Genomic DNA, 19,663 nt, shown 5'->3' on the forward strand with positions numbered 1-19,663 from the left:
GAGATATCCAAGTATTCGTTTAATAGAAATTAAATGAGATTCTCTAGAAGCAAATTGCAATCTAGCAATAAGCATGCATAAAGAGAATATCAGGCATACTAGAAGTCAAGTATAATAAAGATCACAAAGGCCAAGGGATGATCTACCTCAATCTTGGCCTAAATCATGGCTGATTCCACTAACCAATGGTCACACGATCTCAGGGTCCCAAGAAGAATCAAAGCCCAACCTTTTTCGGTGATCGACAGTGATGTACAAGGGAGGAAAGGAGCCAAAATTGGGCACCCCTATTTTGGATGAGATTCCAGCAACTCGCCAGTCCAAATCAAGGTGACAACAACTATAAATCCACGAAAAAAAGGTGGTTAAAGAGGTATGGATTGGTTACCTCATTTGGGGAGGTAGCCCAGTAGCTTTTCTAGCGGAGATCCAAGAAAGAGGTTCGAAGAAGGACATTGGGATCGACGGCTATTCCTCCAGTTATTGGGGATGGTATTCAATGGAGAAAGTGGAGGATCTTAAATAGAGGAAATTCTAGAGTTCTAGATAAACTTGAATTGCCCCAAGAGTCCCGATTTTCGGTGAGAACGGGAAGAAAGAAGACTCCTAACCGAAGTCTTCTTCTCCTCATCTCCTGTGCAGCAAAGCACGTTGGGCTAAAGGCCTAGCCCTCTTCGGGCCGGCCCACTAGCGCAAGAAAATTAGGTTATCACAATTAGATAACCGGCATCATGTTCAACTTTGAGAATAAAAAAAATAATGGTTTTAGCTTGCTATGAGAGACGAGGATCACCATCAGTAAATGATTCTTTTGTTATCTTAGGATGATTCTAGTATTCCTTAAATAGTGAAGGATTTCTAACACAACATTCATCCACCTTGGTTGTTCTAGTTCCACTCCCATCTTCCGGAATAATCTTGACCGCTACTCGAGGAACAGGTATGCCAATTGTGCCTCCCTTTCAAATACCATGCAAGGGTTGGGATAGTGCCATGATAAACTCAGTCATGCCATAGCGTTTCAAAAGACTATGGCCTGTTATTTCTTCCAGTTGTTTTAGGACTAGATATGGAAGCGCTGATGACCCACACATCATGAGACATAATTTACTTGCAGCAAAAGCAGAAGCTTCTTGTACATACGAGTCCATTATTTCATAGCCTTGTAGCAGTCGAGTATTCGTCATTGGAACTCCCATAAACAGAGTAATAGCTGTTAGAATTATGCCCTCAGAAACTAATATGTAAATCAATTTTAATAATTATTGAATTATTTATTTCTCTTTTTTACATATATGTTTATTTGTTTATTGGGTATTTTATTGTGACATGAGATGTTCACATGGTATTTATATTGAGTAACATTGTAAAAGGACCACACCGATATTAATGAATCATAGGCGCAGAGTGATGGCTTTTTAGTTCTTTGTTAACTCATGTTGTTCTAGGCCGAGTTACATATTTTAAGCCTACACTCATTGTGCGGCTATATAAATAGGATGATAGACTCCATCATTGAGGTAGAGACCTTAAGGAAACGAGTGGGTGCAGTGTAAGAGTACATGCACTAAACGGGATCCAAATATAAATACCTTCTAGAAGTAATCACTGATGTTAAAAAGAGTATTCAACACAATTAGTTTATATGTCGTTTGACCTGAGAGGTCTATACAGATATATTTGATATGTTCTTGCGCTTTGACCGAGTTAATTGTTAATGGTCTTCTCAAGATCAAATATACAAACAAAGTTGGGTCTTGAGTGCACCAGATAAATTTGTATAGATGCTCAATAAGGAATCCACCAGCCTCAATTTAAGGTAGTATATTTAGTATGTCTATATGAGGTTGGACCAAAAGAAAAACTGGCAAGTGAGATTTATAAAAAACATTTTTATTATGTTTTATTATTATTATAAATAAAATATTTATTTGTGAAATTATTTTAGAAATAATTTTTGAGATCTAACTGAATTTACAGAATAAGAATTAAGAATTATATAAGCCAAAAATTTAATCAGTGATATTTTTTTTGATCCTATTGGCTTATGTGGAATATAGTGTGGTAAAAGGATAAATAAACAAAATTGTAAACAAAAGAAAATTTACTAAATTAAACTCCTTTTCTCAGGGGTCAATTGCAAAGTGTTGATGGACATTTTTGCAATTTGTAAAAGCCCAAAATTTAGAATTAAAAGAATATAAGGGGTTTTGTAAAAAATAATTTTTCAGTGATCCTACGGTCGAGAATAAAGATCCCTAAGAATTCCACACATATCATTGTCTAGGATTTTATATGGTGAATATAAATAGCTAGGGTTAGCCATCACCATAAGTAACGTAGAAAAGAAAAGGGCCATAAAAATCCAGGGAGAGGCAGTGAGCGTGGATGTCTTAGGAGGCAACACGCTTGAGTTGCTAGTAGTGAGATCTATGTTTCTATCACCCTATTCATTGTTTTGCAGGATTTTTTTCTTGATTTTATTTCGCTGCAGGGAAAAGATCCTTGGTTTTCAGAAATATCATCCTTTAATAGCATCATCTGCTATACTTCCATCTTTTGGGTATGAATCATGCCATCTCTGGCACGCTAAACTTTGGCATGAACTCAACCATCACTACAAGAATATTGGGCATTAGCGACGCATTTTTTGGCCTTTAGCGACGCTTTTAAGCGTCGCTAAAATCCTCCCGACGCTTTCCTAAGCGTCAGTAAAGCGTCGCCTATGCTACAGTGGAGAAAATATTTTCCGACGCTTCCGGAAGCATTGAAAATTAGCGACGCTTTACCGACGCTTTTTAGCGTCGGTAATTTAAAACATAGCGACGCTTTAAAGCGTCGGTACGTTTGAATTAACGACGCTTTATAGCGTCAGTAAATGTTCGATTTACCGACGCTTTAAAGCATCGTTAATTCAAACGTACCGACGCTTTAAAGCTTCGCTAATTGATTTCTGTTCGATTTACCGACGCTTTAAAGCGTCGCTAATTGATTTCTGGTCGGAATTTTAACGACGCTTTAAAGCATCGTTAGCATATTATTTTTTTTAAAAAAAATTTAAAATTTTTTAAACCCTGTTTACAAAATCAAAGCCACACACACTAAGCGAGATATACACAAAATCAAACATATTTATCTAAACATTCATATTGTCAAATTACATTCATACTATCAATTTACGTTTACAATGTACTTCAAAAAACATAAAAAATACATATAAAACTCCAAAATAAATGCTTCAGGGGTCGCTAGCATCACCATCTCTACGTGCAGATGAAGTATCAGGAACCTGTAATAAAAAAACTAAAGAAGTTAAGAATACAAAAATTATTAAGATCTTTAAGAAAAATATGATACTTATGCAAAATGTTCAAGTAGATGTAGTAATTTACCTGAGGAGGGACAAACTGATGCAACAAAGATGTAATCTGATTAATCTGAGCCCTCAAAGATTGCATCTCTGTCTGGTGGCTCTGCTTCAACTCTTTTATCTCTGCCTTCAGATCATTAACCTCTGCAGTGCTACTACTCTGTCTAGCATATTGAGTATATCTACCCACTGCAGACAACTGAGTGGGGGTAACTCCAACGCCATAACCCCTCACTCGACCATAACGCTCCGAGCCCATCAATTCTGTAAACACCTGAGCTTCGATACCTCTCGTGTTGCCGATTGAAGATGACTCTCCGATACGCTCTAAAATAAAGGATGTAGCTCTGTCCTATATCTCTAAAAAAAATCAAATTAATTTTTAAAAAATTGAAATACATGAAAAACCAGTTGTACAAATTATTAATGAATACATACAACTATATCTCTCGACTCCTTCCGGACAAAGCTGCCATCTCGGTGGATGTGAGTCATCTTATAGAACTCCACCTCACCATGTTTCCTCCCATGGTCTTCCATCTACAACAAAAAGTGTATTGGAAGTGCTACATATCATGATACATGCTATATGATATAAGAGTTTCAAAAAGTTTCAAAAAAACTTACGAATTCAGCTAGGAGCCTTGCATAACTCTTCGAGCCTGAAGTGTGAGGAATTGTCTGAGATGCTCGTGCCGCTTGACCAATGTCAGAATATGTCTACCATGAAAAAAGTAAACATTGTAATATATTAAATGTATTAAATATTATATAAGGTATTGAGATAGAATACACAACCTGTCATCTCTCAGAAAATCAATAGTGAATAAGCTCCCTCCACTGATGATGGTATACATCAGGAGGATAAACACGAGCAACCTCCTCCTCTGTCATACCCTCGCGCTTCCAGTCGGCCTTCAACTTCGACTTATATTCTTTTCATTTGCGATTGAGGGACTTTAGCACCCAATCATGGCTCTCTGGAGGGAGCACAAACTTTTTCTACACCAAAATAAAGAATGTTATAATAATATTAAATCGAAAAATTAAAATTGTAATAGTAAGCAAATTAACATACAGTAGCTATCAAATTAACAATATTAAATTCAATTCTTTACCTGTACAAATTTAAGAAGCTCAACTTTATAAGAAGGAAGCATATCATTCCACTTATGATAGTTGAGCGGACACAACTGACCCCTACGCGCAACCGATCCTAAAAAACTTGATAAAAGGCTTCCAGCCCACTTGATGGGCTGCCCTAGTTCGTTGCATTCGACGACTATCTTCTCATCCTCACGAAGCTGCCACACATCCCGTGCTCGAGAGGAATCCCGTGTCAACCTCACTCTCCCTTGTTCATCTATAAAAAATAATAATTAAAACATTGGAGGCAAATTAATTAAAATAATTAGATTGTAAATGAACTTAATATATGCACTTTAAATCAAATTACCCTGGATATGCAAGTCATCCATAACCTCCTGGCCTGGATGTTGCTGAGACTGGAACTCATGCTGAGACTCGGACTCGTGCTGCTGGGGCTGCTGGGATCGCATGGACTGAGCAGAAGAAGATCCCACCTGAGACTGCTGGAACTCCACATCTCTGAATCGTTTTCCTCGGGACATTTTGTTACCTAAGCAAGTACTTAAGCAATTGAAATCTATTTAAAAATGCATTAATATGTGCATATAAATGTGCATACTACAAAGAAATTAGTTAAAAGAAGCCATCATGCTCTTTATGTACAGCATCACTGCAAGAAACAAAAACCTTCTTTTTGTTGTCTCTGAGTTGTTAGAAACAAGATAAACACTAAACCTGATATTCTATAAAACAAGTCTATGAAGAAGAAGGGGGCGCCTTTTCTATAAAATTGAATTATCAGGTTCTATGATGCACCAGTTTGCACAAAATAGGCTGTATGAAAAGAAACCAAATTACAAGAATTACAGTCAGTATGGACTAAAACCTGACAAGCAAACAACCCCTAAGAATCTGTTCTTTTTCAATTTGTATTGGAGGCTTTTGAATTATTCCATTAGAAGCAAGGGAATCTGAAGGGGTGCTCAATGCTTAGAACTTATGTATGAAGTAAAGCAAACCATGATAATGTCTGCTGCCAATACAAACAAATTCATAAATCAGGCTGATTTACTAAAACTGCACCTCATATTTGTCTTGGTTAGCTAGAATGACATCTTGTCCATTTGTTTTCCATTTCAAATGTAAGGGATATATATTGCCCCCCTTTCCAGCTGTGCTGCATGACTTGCCCTGATTAGTTGCTCATTAATTTGCTTTTGTGGAAGGCATGCATTAATTTCATTTCTGGTTCTATATAAGTATTTAGAACCAGAAAGAGTTAATTTCTGATCATTTCATTAATTTCTATTTCATTAATTTGTTTAAGATGTAAAATGAACATTTTTCTACATTAACTAGCAGCAGATATGCAGAATTCTTCCTAAAGAATTGCCAATCATTAGTGATTTCTCTAGGTGCCAAAGATTAACCAGATATCAATGCATAAAAGAGAAAATTACACTCAGTTCCAGATTCAGGAGCTTAAAAGTTTAAACGAAAACATACCTGGCGTTATTCTAAATTCATAAAGACATTCACAAAAATCTTCAGAGAGCAAGTCAAATTTAACCTTCAACAAAGCAATAAATATAAAAATTTCAGACAAAAGCAAGCAAATAGAACATGTGGAGTGATTGATTAAAACCCCATTTGATTTTGATGAGCTCAAAGCATTTGAGTATATCTTTTGATTACTAATGAATTCAATTGAGTGTTTCAGTGAAAATCCTGTCTAAGTGTCCCAAGATTTGGTTCATAATTTTTGGATAAGTTAAGGAGTCTGTTTGAACCAATGTCTGAGACTCGAGTCGACTCCCGAGTATCACGAGTCGACTCCAAGCGTATCAAGTTCACTGGCACGAGCTCGAGTCGACTCCAGATAAGTACGAGTCGACTCCGACTGAGAACAGACAGAAGGACAGAAAGCTTCAACTCAGAACCTGTCAGCGAGTCGACTCCCGAAGTGCGCGAGTCGACTCCAAGGAAGTAAGAGTCGACTCCAAGCAGTCACAGGCAGAAAAGTCAGAGAACAGTTTTCGGGTCTGAGATTCGAGTCGACTCCAGTGGAACGCGAGTCGACTCCGATAGGTGGCAAGTCGACTCCAGAGAAAGCAAGAGTCGACTCTCAGCGGTACACAAAGAAAAAGTCAGAGAGCATTTTATGGACTCTGAGATTCGAGTCGACTCCCGCAATACGCGAGTCGACTCCAAGACACCGCGACCCCAAGACAGACAGAAAACCAAGTTACTGCCTCTGAGATTCGAGTCGACTCCCAGACAGCTCGAGTCGACTCCAAGACAGCTTCACGTCAAAAGGCAGAAGACCATCTTTCGGAAACTGAGAGCCGAGTCGACTCCAAGGAAGTTCGAGTCGACTCCAAGACTAGACGAGCCAAAAGACAGAGGATCGGGAGTTCGGGCTCTGAGATTCGAGTCGACTCCCAGGACAGTCGAGTCGACTCGAGTGGACAAAATTCAAAATTGGATCCACGGACTTCAGTGGATGAGCCGACTCCAAAATTGCCAAGTCAGCTCCAGAAGTTGACGAGTCGACTCCAGGTCAAGACGAGTCGACTCCCAGTCGTGAAGGCAACTTTAATTCAAATTTAGAACAGTTGCCGAGTCGACTCCCGCTACAGCCGAGTCGACTCCTGATCGCGCGAGTCGACTCCAACCCACTAACGGTCATATTGTCAGGCTGCGCAGAGTGTTCAGAACGGGCAGAAAAAGCACTCTAACGGCTAGTTTCCGTGGGGGTTGGCTTAAATAGCCACAGAGGACTGTAGCAAGGCAGAGAACAACCATTCCACTCCAACTAATCAAGCATTCAAGCTCTGCAACGTGCTCTTCAACGAAAAAGAGGAAGATCTGCATTTACTGCTTCCAACTACATCTTCCCAGCAATTAAAGCCTCCTTCTCCTGCATTCAAGTCGACTACTCTTTCAAGAGGAGACCAGAAGTTTAAGAAGCCATTCCTCATCTCCAATCTAAAAGCGTTTGAGGCTTCTTAACTTCATTTATTGTTCATATTGTTTTCATCTGCTTTTTGAGAAGCTCATTTTCTGTTTTCTTTCTACAACTTGTATTTACTTAGTTCAATCGAGGATTGAATCAAGGGGATTGAGGTTGGTTGGTGAGCCGAGTTAAAACCAACGTGTGTAAGGGTTTGATTGTGATCCCGGAAAAACAATCGGGGCGGTTCTAGTCGGTGAGCCTGGAAAAACCGACCGAGTTCGTTGTGAGCTCGTAAAACAACAAGTTTGGTTGTGAGCTTGGAAAACAACCGGCTGTAATCCAAGGGGGTTATAGTGAATTCCCAAGTGAGACTTGGGGAGTGGACGTAGGAGCAAGGGTTAGCTCCGAACCACTATAAAACCTTGTGTTTGTGTTGGATTGTCTCTCTTCTTCTTCCCCTCACATCACTCACAGCATTTAGCATTAATTAAATAACTTGCAATAGTTTTTAATTAGTCAACCACATCGTATTAATTATTCAAATTATTTTAAAACCCAATTCACCCCCCCCCTCTTGGGTTGTCTATCTGGGCAACAAGTGGTATCAGAGCCTAAACTCTTCCACCCAAGAGTTAAAAGATCAAAATGACAACCCCATTTGGATCTTCCCACATTGAGGGTCAGTCCACCCAAAGACCCCCTTTCTTTAATGGATCCGACTACTCATACTGGAAGGCTAGGATGAGAATATTCATCCAAGCCCAAGACTATGAGATGTGGACCATTGTAGTAAATGGCCCACACATCCCATCCATATATGTAGAGGGTATCAAGGTACCCAAACTAGAAAAGGATTGGGATGAATATGACATGAGGAAGGCACAACTAAACTCTAAAGCTATGAATGTGTTTTATTGTGCCTTGGATAGAAATGAATTTAATAGGGTCTCTACTTGCAACTCTGCAAAAGAGATTTGGGATAGACTTGAAGTGACCCATGAGGGCACGAATCAAGTTAAAGAATCCAAAATTAATATATTGGTTCATAAGTATGAACTATTTAAAATGGATTCTAATGAGACAATCACTAGCATGTTCACTAGGTTTACTGACATTGTCAATGGCCTAAAAAGCCTTGGCAAGAGCTATACTAACAGTGATCTTGTCAGAAAAATACTTCGCTGCCTACCAAGGTCATGGGAAGCCAAGGTGACGGCAATCCAAGAAGCTAAAGACTTGAACAAGCTTCCACTTGAAGAGCTCCTTGGATCCCTAATGACTCACGAGCTAACCATGAAGCAACACAGCGAAGAGGAGTCCTCCCACAAGAAAAAGGTAATAGCTCTTAAGTCTACTTCATCTAACAAGGACTTGTCTTGCAGTAGCAGCAGTGACGAAGAAGAGGATGAGGAAGATGATGGTGAGGCTCTTCTTGTGCGCAAGTTCAAGAAATTCATCAACCACAAGAAGTCCTATCATCAAAGGAGAGGCCCCTCAAATTCCTACCGCAAGGACAAAGGTAAGGAAAGGAAAAATGAGGGGATTGGGTGTTACGAGTGCAAGAAGCCGGGTCACATAAGAGCTGAGTGCCCCTTACTGAAGAAGGGGAGTAAGTACAAGAAGAAGAAGGCTCTTGTCACAACACTATCCGACTCCGACTCATCATCCTCCTCATCAGATGATGAACAAGAAGAGAAGGCCAATTTCTGCTTCATGGCCAATGAAAACGAGGTAACTTCCGATACGCATCCTGATTTTTCTTTTGATGAACTTTATGATGCATTTAATGAATTAATGGTAGAATATAAGGCCATAAATCTTAAGAATAAAGAACTAAAAATAGCTAATCAATCATACCTACATAAATACGATAAATTAGTTAAGGATAAGGATTTAATCATCAAAGAAAATATAGAACTTAAGACAAGCAACCAACTTTTAACTCAAAAGACTAGTACCTTAACTAAAGATAATGAAAAACTAACTAAGGAACTTTCAGAACTTAAAAATCATAAACAAATCTTAAATAAGGATCTCACAAAAGAACTTAATGACCTAAAAGCAGAAAATCAAACTCTAACTAAAGAACTTAACAAATACAAACCCTTAGTTGAAAAATTTACATATAGTTCTGAAAAATTAAACATGATACTTAATAGTCAACGAGCCGTATTTAATAAAGCGGGTTTAGGGTATAAACCAAGAAATAAACAAAAACTTCTTAGTGACTTCTTTGTTAAAGCTGGAGAAACTAAAACTAAGAAAATAACTTGCTTTTGCTGTGGTACTATAGGTCATAAAGCGAATGTGTGTAATTTTAGGAAAAATAAAACAAAAAGGAAAATTAAAAGGGTATGGGTTCCAAAAAGAACCAACTTGACTAACCATGAAGGACCCAAGAAAACTTGGGTACCTAAGATGACATGATTTGCTTGTGTAGGAGTGTCTTGCAGCCAAGGTCAACAAAAACTGCTGGTACTTGGATAGTGGCTGCTCAAGGCACATGACGGGTGACAAAGATCAATTTTTCACCCTTGAAGCTAAGAAGGAAGGTGCTGTGACTTTTGGAAACAACAACCAAGGTCACATCATTGGTATTGGTAAAGTTCAAATCACCCCTTCTACTTTTATTGATAATGTTAGATATGTTGATGGTCTTAAGCATAACTTATTAAGCATTAGTCAATTATGTGATAAAGGGTATGATGTTATGTTTAAGCCATCACTATGCATTATAACAAACCCTAATGATAATAGTTTAGTTTTTAAAGGGATTAGACGTGGAAATGTATATGTTGTAGACCTAGAAGATCTTGCAAAACATAACCAATGTTTAGTTGTAAATGAAACTAAAGATAATGATGCTAGTTGGTTATGGCACCGTAAGTTAGGTCATGCAAGCATGGACACAATAACTAAACTAGTTAAAAGAGACTCCGTGATAGATTTGCCAAAATTAAAATTTGAAAAGAACAAAATATGTGAAGCATGTCAATTTGGCAAACAATCTAGGAACTCTTTTAAATCCATAAAATGTGTCTCTACCTCTAGGCCTCTAGAATTATTACACATGGACCTATTTGGTCCAACTAGAACAACAAGCCTAGGTGGAAATAAATATGGTCTAGTTATAGTAGATGATTACTCTAGGTACACATGGGTCATGTTCCTAGTGTATAAGGATCAAGCATTTTCTATGTTTAAGAAGTTCCATAAGGAAGTAACAAATGCTAGAGAGTCTTCAGTCATAGCCATTAGAAGTGACCATGGTACCGAATTCGAAAATCAGTCATTTAATGAATTTTGTAGTAAGAAGGGGATAACCCATAATTTCTCAGCACCTAGGACACCACAACAAAATGGAGTGGTGGAAAGGAAGAATAGAACACTAGAGAAAATGGCTAGAACTATGTTATGTGAAAGTAACCTCCCTAAGTACTTTTGGGGAGAAGCCATTAATACCTCTTGTCACATGCTAAATAGAGTTCTATTGAGACCCATTATAAAGAAAACACCTTATGAACTGTGGAAAAACAGAAAACCAAAGGTTAATTATTTTCATGTGTTTGGATGTAGGTGTTTTGTGCATAATAATGGAAAAAATAATCTAGGAAAATTTGACCCTAAATCTGATGAAGGAATATTCTTAGGTTATTCTACAACTAGTAAAGCCTATAGAGTCTTTAATAAAAGAACCTTTGTTATAGAAGAATCTATACATGTTGTTTTTGATGACTCTAGTGACATCTCGTCTAGTAAGAAGGTTAATTTTGATGATGATATGGAAATACTTGAAGAAAAGATAGATGAGATGGGATTACAAGATGATAATCAAAAGTTGATTGAAGGAGAATCATCAAGCCAAGAGGCTATTATGGATCATGGGCTAACTAAAGCTTGGAGGTATGCTCATGGGCATCCTAAGGAACTAATTCTAGATGATCCATCTCAACCCGTTAGGACTAGAGCATCCCTTAGGAATTTGAATAACCATCTAGCTTTTGTTTCACACTTTGAGCCCAAACATATAGAAGAAGCCGAAAATGATGTAAATTGGATAAATGCAATGCAAGAAGAACTAAACCAATTTACTAGAAACAAAGTGTGGAATCTAGTAGAGAGACCTTCTGAATATCCAATTATTGGTACTAAATGGATTTATAAAAATAAACTTGATGAAAATGGAATTGTTATAAGGAATAAGGCTAGACTAGTAGCAAAGGGGTATAATCAAGAAGAAGGTATAGATTTTGATGAAACCTTTGCTCCCGTAGCTAGACTTGAGGCGATTAGACTACTATTAGCATATGCATGCTCTAAGGACTTCAAACTATTTCAAATGGATGTAAAAAGTGCATTTTTAAATGGGTATATTAATGAGGAGGTATATGTAGAACAACCTCCTGATTTTGAAAATCATCAATACCCCAATCATGTATATAAGCTAAATAAAGCACTTTATGGTTTAAAACAAGCACCTAGAGCATGGTATGAGAGGCTTAGCAAATTCCTATTAGAACATGAATTCTCTAGGGTAAATGTAGATACAACACTATTTCTAAAAAAGCAAAATAAGGATATGTTATTAGTACAGATTTATGTTGATGATATCATTTTCGGTGCTACTAACAATCGCCTCTGCGAGGAATTTGCTGATTTGATGCAGAGTGAGTTTGAGATGAGCATGATGGGAGAGCTGAACTACTTTCTCGGGCTTCAAATCAAACAGTCTGAAGGAGGCATCTTCATCAATCAAGCCAAATATATCAAGGAGATGCTCAAGAAGTTTGACATGGAGGGAAACAAGTCAATCAGCACCCCCATGAGCTCATCATGCAAGTTAGACCAAGATGAATCAGGTAAATCTGTAGATCAAAAACTTTATAGAGGTATGATAGGATCTTTACTGTATCTTACTGCAAGTAGACCTGATATTATGTTTAGTGTGTGCATGTGTGCTAGATGTCAGGCTAATCCTAAAGAATCACATCTAGTTGCAGTTAAGAGAATTTTTAAATACTTAATAGGAACTAAGAACATAGGGCTATGGTACTCTAAAGAATCTAGCCTAAACTTAATAGGGTACACAGATTCAGACTTCGCTGGATGTAAGCTTGATAGAAAAAGTACCAGCGGGTCGTGTCAATTTCTAGGAGAAAACCTTATCTCATGGTTTAGCAAGAAACAAAACTCGGTTGCATTATCCACTGCAGAAGCTGAATATGTTGCAGCCGGGAGTTGTTGTGCTCAAATCTTATGGATTAAACAACAATTAGAAGATTATGGCATTAAACAAGATAAAATTTCCATTAATTGTGATAATACAAGTGCCATAAACCTAACTAAAAATCCAATTCAATATTCAAGAACTAAACACATTGAGATAAGACATCACTTCATAAGAGATCATGTATTGAATGGTGATGTGACACTCCAATTTGTTTGTACTGATAATCAATTAGCAGATATTTTTACAAAATTCCTAAGTGAAGAGAGGTTTAGTGTGCTTAGGAGGGGATTAGGAGTGATTGATCCATCCTAGTGGTTCCACTAGATACATTGATTTTGATGATTACAATGTGGTTAAAAATAGAGTTTCTTTCCAATGATCATCAAATCAGATCTTAATTAAGTGATTTTCCGTCATTCGGCACGATTATAGCATGAGTTTTAGGTGCGTGCCAAAGTTAGAGACGACTCGAGTAAGTTTCAGAGCCGGCTCCTAAGGGGGAGTCGACTCGCGCATTGGCGGGAGTCGACTCGCAAAGATGGCAGCAGAGGGGGAGTCGACTCGCATACTATCGGAAGTCGACTCGAGGTCCACAGGCGCATAAGGAGAGTCGACTCGCGCATATTCTGGAGTCGACTCGAGGTCGAGTCGACTCGCGACTCAGTGGAGTCGACTCGCAGTCGGGATCCGACTTTTTAACCCTAGATTTGTCGTTTCGAAAACACTTTTCTTTCAAGCCGCCACTGTTCAAAAAGCCCTAGAGCCGACTCCTAGGTCGTCCCCGATCGTCTCCAAGCCATTTTCCCGTCGATTCTTCGCCGGACATTGAGTTCTCCTCCCTTCCTAGGTCATTCCCGGTCGGTTCCGAGTCTTTTCCGTCGGTCCTTCACCGTCCTCTAGGTTTTTCCTCTCAGTTTAGGTCAAAATGCCGCGTAAGACCGTAGTTAGGAAGAGGTCCCGACCCGAGGCCGGTCCCGAGCGGCGCTCCAAGACGCGGCACGATCCCGCGAGGCAACCACCTCCGGCTCGTTCCCCGCCTAGGGCGGTTCCCGCGAGGCCATTGGCCGGGAAGGTCGTCTCCACCGGGAGGTATGTCGATTTCGACTTCCTCTCCCGGAAAGGGTTCACCATAGGTGATAGACTTAGGGCCCAGGGCCTAGAGTACTTCCTTACACTGGACCTCCCCACATACCCGGGCCTTATTAGAGAGTTCTATGGTACCGTCCATCGGGGAGATGGAGGTATCGAGGGCACAGTAGCCGGTGTCCCTTTGCGTGTCACGGAGGATCTTATTGCCCACATCCTCCACTTTCCATTAGCAGGGGTAGCTCCCGCACACCCTGAGGATAGGGTTGAGGCCCTTACGGCCGTTCTAGGACATCCACCCCAGTCACCTCTAGATGAGGTATCCGCGAGCTCACTACCGATTGAGGTGCGGATCCTCTTGAGTATTTTGTCTAGATCCATCTTCCCTAAGACAGGAAGATTTGATTTTGTAAATGAGAGAGACCTAGCCCTTATGTTCTATATCCTTCAGGACACCCCAATCAACTTCCCTAAGCTCATCTATAGGTATATGTGTGAGCCTCTAGATAGACCTAGGCTCACCCTCCCATACGGCATGATTTTCACCCTTCTTTTTAGGGAGTACGAGGTTCCCATTCCTGAGGAGGAGCCCTTTCGCGCTTTGCGATGGACTGATCGCACGCGTGCGGGGACCCTACACAGGATGGGGTTTCGGAAGAGAGAGGGGGTATAGGTTAGGAAGTCTACCCTCACCGCTCAGACCACCAGACCTTCACCCAGTCCTGAGCCCGATTCAGACTACCCAGACCTTCCAGACCATCCAGACCTTCCATCCACTCCTCCTGCTCCTACCACCTCCGCCGGACCTTCCTCCTCGGCTCCACCATCCATGGAGGTCCGGATTGATCCTGAGCAGCTCCGGGAGCTGCGACAGGAGATAGTCAGAGATGTGAGGGATGAGCTGCTTCGGGAGCTCCGAGGTGCGGTGCCTGCTCCCACTCCTGCACCCGTATCTTCTCAGTTGGTCCCTTCCTTGACAGCCGTGACTGACATGACGGCTCATGTACGGGAAGAGATCTACAATGTCCGGAGTTTGGTCCAGGCCCAGTTCCACAGCATGAGTGAGGTCACGAGCACCACTCGACAGATGCGAGAGGACATAGGTCGTGACATGCACACCACCACCGAGGGGGCCGAGCGCTTGTCGAATGTACTCATCGACAAGCTGGACGCACTTCAGACGTCGGTGACTGGGCTTCAGACGTCGGTGACTGAGCTCTCCACTACACATAGCAGAGCCACTACGTCTATTATCACGCAGCTTGGCCATGTTACAGATGCAGTCACCCTCCTCATGGAGCAGAGCCGATTGAGAGGAGGAGCCACATCCACGAGAGGAGGACCCACATCCTCGAGAGGAGGTGCCTCATCCTCGAGGAGGCCATAGATGTTTTTGTGTTTTGTCTTGTTTTACTTTACTTATTGTATTCTCACATGTATTCACATTCATATCAATACAATGAGTAGACATTTTATCTTCAATTATGTGCCATTTGATGATTGGTTGTGCCATTGATTGTGTGTGATTGCCTCCTTTTTGATATGATGACAAAAAGGGGGAGAAATAAAATATGTAAAAAAAAGGGGAGAAATATGTATAAAGTATGTAAAAGGGGCGAAATATGTAAAAGAAATCAATGGAAATCAATAAAAACATAAAACTCTTAAAAACACACAAATTTGTTCTAAGTGGATTCGGTACCTCGAGGCTCATTATCTCTCTTTTGGGGCTCCTAATGGAGTAATCTCCAGAATCTATTCAAGGGATATTCGGAGATTAGCTGAATCCTACACAAGAACAAATTGACAGATTTTCCCTCTAAATACAAAAAATTCAGTTCAAAAACTTCAAAGCATTAAAAGGAAATTCAGAGAATCAAAACATAGTTGAATGCATATGTTGAGGGGGAGAATCTGAATTTTAATCAAACTAAATCATTAATGACATATAAGCCAAACAATTGATTGCATAATATGAAGGCTTATATAATTCCAAATGAAAGGGGGAGCTTTAACTCCGAAATTTATTGTTTCACTCCTTTCAAGCTTGGATAAATTGAATTACCAGACATTTGAATTCATTTATGGATTTTATTTCATTATTTATTGAGCAATTCATTTTACATATACTCAAAGTTTTGTCATCATCAAAAAGGGGGAGATTGTGGAGTGATTGATTAAAACCCCATTTGATTTTGATGAGCTCAAAGCATTTGAGTATATCTTTTGATTACTAATGAATTCAATTGAGTGTTTCAGTGAAAATCCTGTCTAAGTGTCCCAAGACTTGGTTCATAATTTTTGGATAAGTTAAGGAGTCTGTTTGAACCAATGTCTGAGACTCGAGTCGACTCCCGAGTATCACGAGTCGACTCCAAGCGTATCAAGTTCACTGGCACGAGCTCGAGTCGACTCCAGATAAGTACGAGTCGACTCCGACTGAGAACAGACAGAAGGACAGAAAGCTTCAACTCAGAACCTGTCAGCGAGTCGACTCCCGAAGTGCGCGAGTCGACTCCAATGTTCACCGAGTCGACTCCAAGGAAGTAAGAGTCGACTCCAAGCAGTCACAGGCAGAAAAGTCAGAGAACAGTTTTCGGGTCTGAGATTCGAGTCGACTCCAGTGGAATGCGAGTCGACTCCGATAGGTGGCAAGTCGACTCCAGAGAAAGCAAGAGTCGACTCTCAGCGGTACACAAAGAAAAAGTCAGAGAGCATTTTATGGACTCTGAGATTCGAGTCGACTCCCGCAATACGCGAGTCGACTCCAAGACACCGCGACCCCAAGACAGACAGAAAACCAAGTTACTGCCTCTGAGATTCGAGTCGACTCCCAGACAGCTCGAGTCGACTCCAAGACAGCTTCACGTCAAAAGGCAGAAGACCATCTTTCGGAAACTGAGAGCCGAGTCGACTCCAAGGAAGTTCGAGTCGACTCCAAGACTGGACGAGCCAAAAGACAGAGGATCGGGAGTTCGGGCTCTGAGATTCGAGTCGACTCCCAGGACAGTCGAGTCGACTCGAGTGGACAAAATTCAAAATTGGATCCACGGACTTCAGTGGATGAGCCGACTCCAAAATTGCCAAGTCAGCTCCAGAAGTTGACGAGTCGACTCCAGGTCAAGACGAGTCGACTCCCAGTCGTGAAGGCAACTTTAATTCAAATTTGGAACAGTTGCCGAGTCGACTCCGGAAAAGCTTGAGTCGACTCCCGCTACAGCCGAGTCGACTCCTAATCGCGCGAGTCGACTCCAACCCACCAACGGTCATATTGTCAGGCTGCGCAGAGTGTTCAGAACGGGCAGAAAAAGTACTCTAACGGCTAGTTTCCGTGGGGGTTGGCTTAAATAGCCACAGAGGACTGTAGCAAGGCAGAGAACAACCATTCCACTCCAACTAATCAAGCATTCAAGCTCTGCAACGTGCTCTTCAACGAAAAAGAGGAAGATCTGCATTTACTGCTTCCAACTACATCTTCCCAGCAATTAAAGTCTCCTTCTCCTGCATTCAAGTCGACTACTCTTTCAAGAGGAGACCAGAAGTTTAAGAAGCCATTCCTCATCTCCAATCTAAAAGCGTTTGAGGCTTCTTAACTTCATTTATTGTTCATATTGTTTTCATCTGCTTTTTGAGAAGCTCATTTTCTGTTTTCTTTCTACAACTTGTATTTACTTAGTTCAATCGGGGATTGAATCAAGGGGATTGAGGTTGGTTGGTGAGCCGAGTTAAAACCAACGTGTGTAAGGGTTTGATTGTGATCCCGGGAAAATAATCGGGGCGGTTCTAGTCGGTGAGCCTGGAAAAACCGACCGAGTTCGTTGTGAGCTCGTAAAACAACAAGTTTGGTTGTGAGCTTGGAAAACAACCGGCTGTAATCCAAGGGGGTTATAGTGAATTCCCAAGTGAGACTTGGGGAGTGGACGTAGGAGCAAGGGTTAGCTCCGAACCACTATAAAACCTTGTGTTTGTGTTGGATTGTCTCTCTTCTTCTTCCCCTCACATCACTCACAGCACTTAGCATTAATTAAATAACTTGCAATAGTTTTTAATTAGTCAACCACATCGTATTAATTATTCAAATTATTTTAAAACCCAATTCACCCCCCCCCCCCCTCTTGGGTTGTCTATCTGGGCAACAGAACATTATGATTATAACTCATGCACTAAATTGGCCTGTTGAGAATCATTAGACCGTTTTCATTCTTCTGTTCTTGCCACTAACTACGGCTAGATGATGCATGAAAATTCCTTCAAAATGACTTGCACAAAGCAGGAATTAATATTAGTTAAATAATAATTAAATACTAAATGAATTAGTAATAAAAAACACATTATTCAATGTATACATCGTAAATTTTTCTTACCATTACGAAACTATACTCTTTCATTGTCCATCAGTCGGCATAATATTAAAAGGCATACACTGAGTATAAGTCTCATTATCCTCCTCTTCTAACCCTTTTTCTATATCATACAAGTTCCTAGGTTTAGTCTTAATGACAACAGACCAATCTTTATCTTTTGAGTCTTGTACAAAAAACACTTGTCGAGCTTGAGATGAAAAAATGAATGGGTCATCTTTCAATAGCACACCGGTATGTATCAACTTTGAAAAATTTACAAGTGTGAAACCATTTATGTCTTGTCTCAAACCTCTAGATGAGTTTATATCCACCCAATCACATCGAAATAGTACTACCTTAAAGTTTCCATAATAATCCAGCTCATAAATATCCTTCAGTGCACCGTAATAAGTTTTTCCCTCCGCATCAACCATAACCCCACTATTTTGAGTTTTTCTAAATTTCTCACGTTCTTTAGTATGAAATTTAAAACCATTTATAATTAACCCATCATATCTGTTGATAATATTATTCGGTCCTCGAGCAATGACTATTAATTCATCAGAACAATTTTCCTCCATCATCGTGGGCACCTAAAAAATTATAGAAGCAATGATTAATTATTCAATGACAATGTTTTAAAAAATTGTGAAAATACCTAATGTATTAAATGTCTAACCTGTTTGAATAGCCATTCAGGAAATAACTCAACCAACCATCTTTACTCAATCCTTGGGGTAGGATGAATGTTATTGTTGATGCTTCGCTGAGTTACTAAAAATTCTCTACACGATCAGAAACTCTTTAGCTAAGCATTTATATCTGATATGACAGATAAGAAGATTACAATCATACTAACCTGCGATACTCGGATATTATATCACTGTGAAGTAACACATAGTGATGTGCTTGTGCTAATGATTTTTGGTCAAGAACAACACTTTTAACTATCCCCAAAACTCTTCCCGCGGATGATAAATTGTAAATTTCTGCATTCTCTACAATATCAAAATTCCTTGGAGGTCAATTGAGAGCAGTTTCAACACCTTCGAGAAACAATCTTTAAAAAATGATGACAACTGAGAAACAATTACAAGAACTTGTTTCAGCGTTGACGATCTTAAAGCCAATAGAAATATATCTTGCATCAAACTGTGACAATCATGACTTTTAAGATTTGAAAGTCTTCGCTCTTTAAGATTTACGCACCATGAAATATTCGATGCATACCCGTCAGGAACCTTCATATTTTTCAGAACCATTAGAAAAAAATCCTTATTTTGAGTAGACATTGTGTAACATGCAGGAGGTATAAAAAATTTATCATTAGCAACCTCTTTCGAATGAAGCTCTTGTCGTATGCCCATATCTTTCAAATCAAGACGCGCTTTCAAGTTGTCTTTGGTCTTTCCATCAAGATTTAACAATGTTCCAATCAAGTTATCACAAACATTATTTTCTATGTGCATGACATCAAGATTATGTCGAAGAAGATTATACTCCCAATAAGATAAATCAAAAAAAATACTTCTTTTTCTCCATAACTATTTCTGTGTAGAAGCAACCAATGTGTCATCGTCATTTTCCTG

The 19,663-nt window shown here is 39.8% G+C and overlaps 1 protein-coding gene, 1 long non-coding RNA gene and 1 pseudogene across 2 annotated transcripts; 1 reads left to right on the forward strand and 2 right to left on the reverse strand.

Moving 5' to 3' along the window:
- Positions 1–773: 773 nt before the first annotated feature.
- The window catches only part of LOC120105932 (putative CoA ligase CCL8 pseudogene), a 50,380-nt pseudogene continuing 31,490 nt past the window's right edge, over positions 774–19,663 (reverse strand).
- On the reverse strand, positions 3,102–3,702 carry LOC149753340 (uncharacterized). The gene is made up of 2 exons (XR_016395665.1): positions 3,393–3,702; positions 3,102–3,289 (listed from the first exon to the last, which is right to left on the reverse strand). It is a non-coding gene; the product is annotated as an uncharacterized LOC149753340 (long non-coding RNA).
- Positions 8,061–17,962, forward strand: LOC149753341 (uncharacterized). The gene is made up of 3 exons (XM_089923758.1): positions 8,061–9,146; positions 9,856–9,967; positions 17,922–17,962. Exons 1-3 carry the CDS (start codon positions 8,061–8,063, stop codon positions 17,960–17,962), a joined length of 1,239 nt encoding a protein of 412 aa, XP_089779884.1.

This window comes from Phoenix dactylifera, chromosome 6 (assembly GCF_051530095.1).
Source record: "Phoenix dactylifera cultivar Ajwa chromosome 6, Ajwa_hap1_PhDact_Kaust_v1.1, whole genome shotgun sequence".
In the NCBI taxonomy this organism is placed as follows: Eukaryota; Viridiplantae; Streptophyta; class Magnoliopsida; order Arecales; family Arecaceae; genus Phoenix; species Phoenix dactylifera.

Bases quoted from the DNA above. Each gene is read 5' to 3' on its own strand.
- LOC149753341 (XM_089923758.1), top strand. From the start codon at position 8,061: ATGACAACCCCATTTGGATCTTCCCACATTGAGGGTCAGTCCACCCAA. The intron at 9,147-9,855 runs GTAACTTCCGAT...TTGCTTGTGTAG, and splicing joins TCATGGCCAATGAAAACGAG to GAGTGTCTTGCAGCCAAGGT. The intron at 9,968-17,921 runs GTGCTGTGACTT...GAGAATCATTAG, and splicing joins CCTTGAAGCTAAGAAGGAAG to ACCGTTTTCATTCTTCTGTT.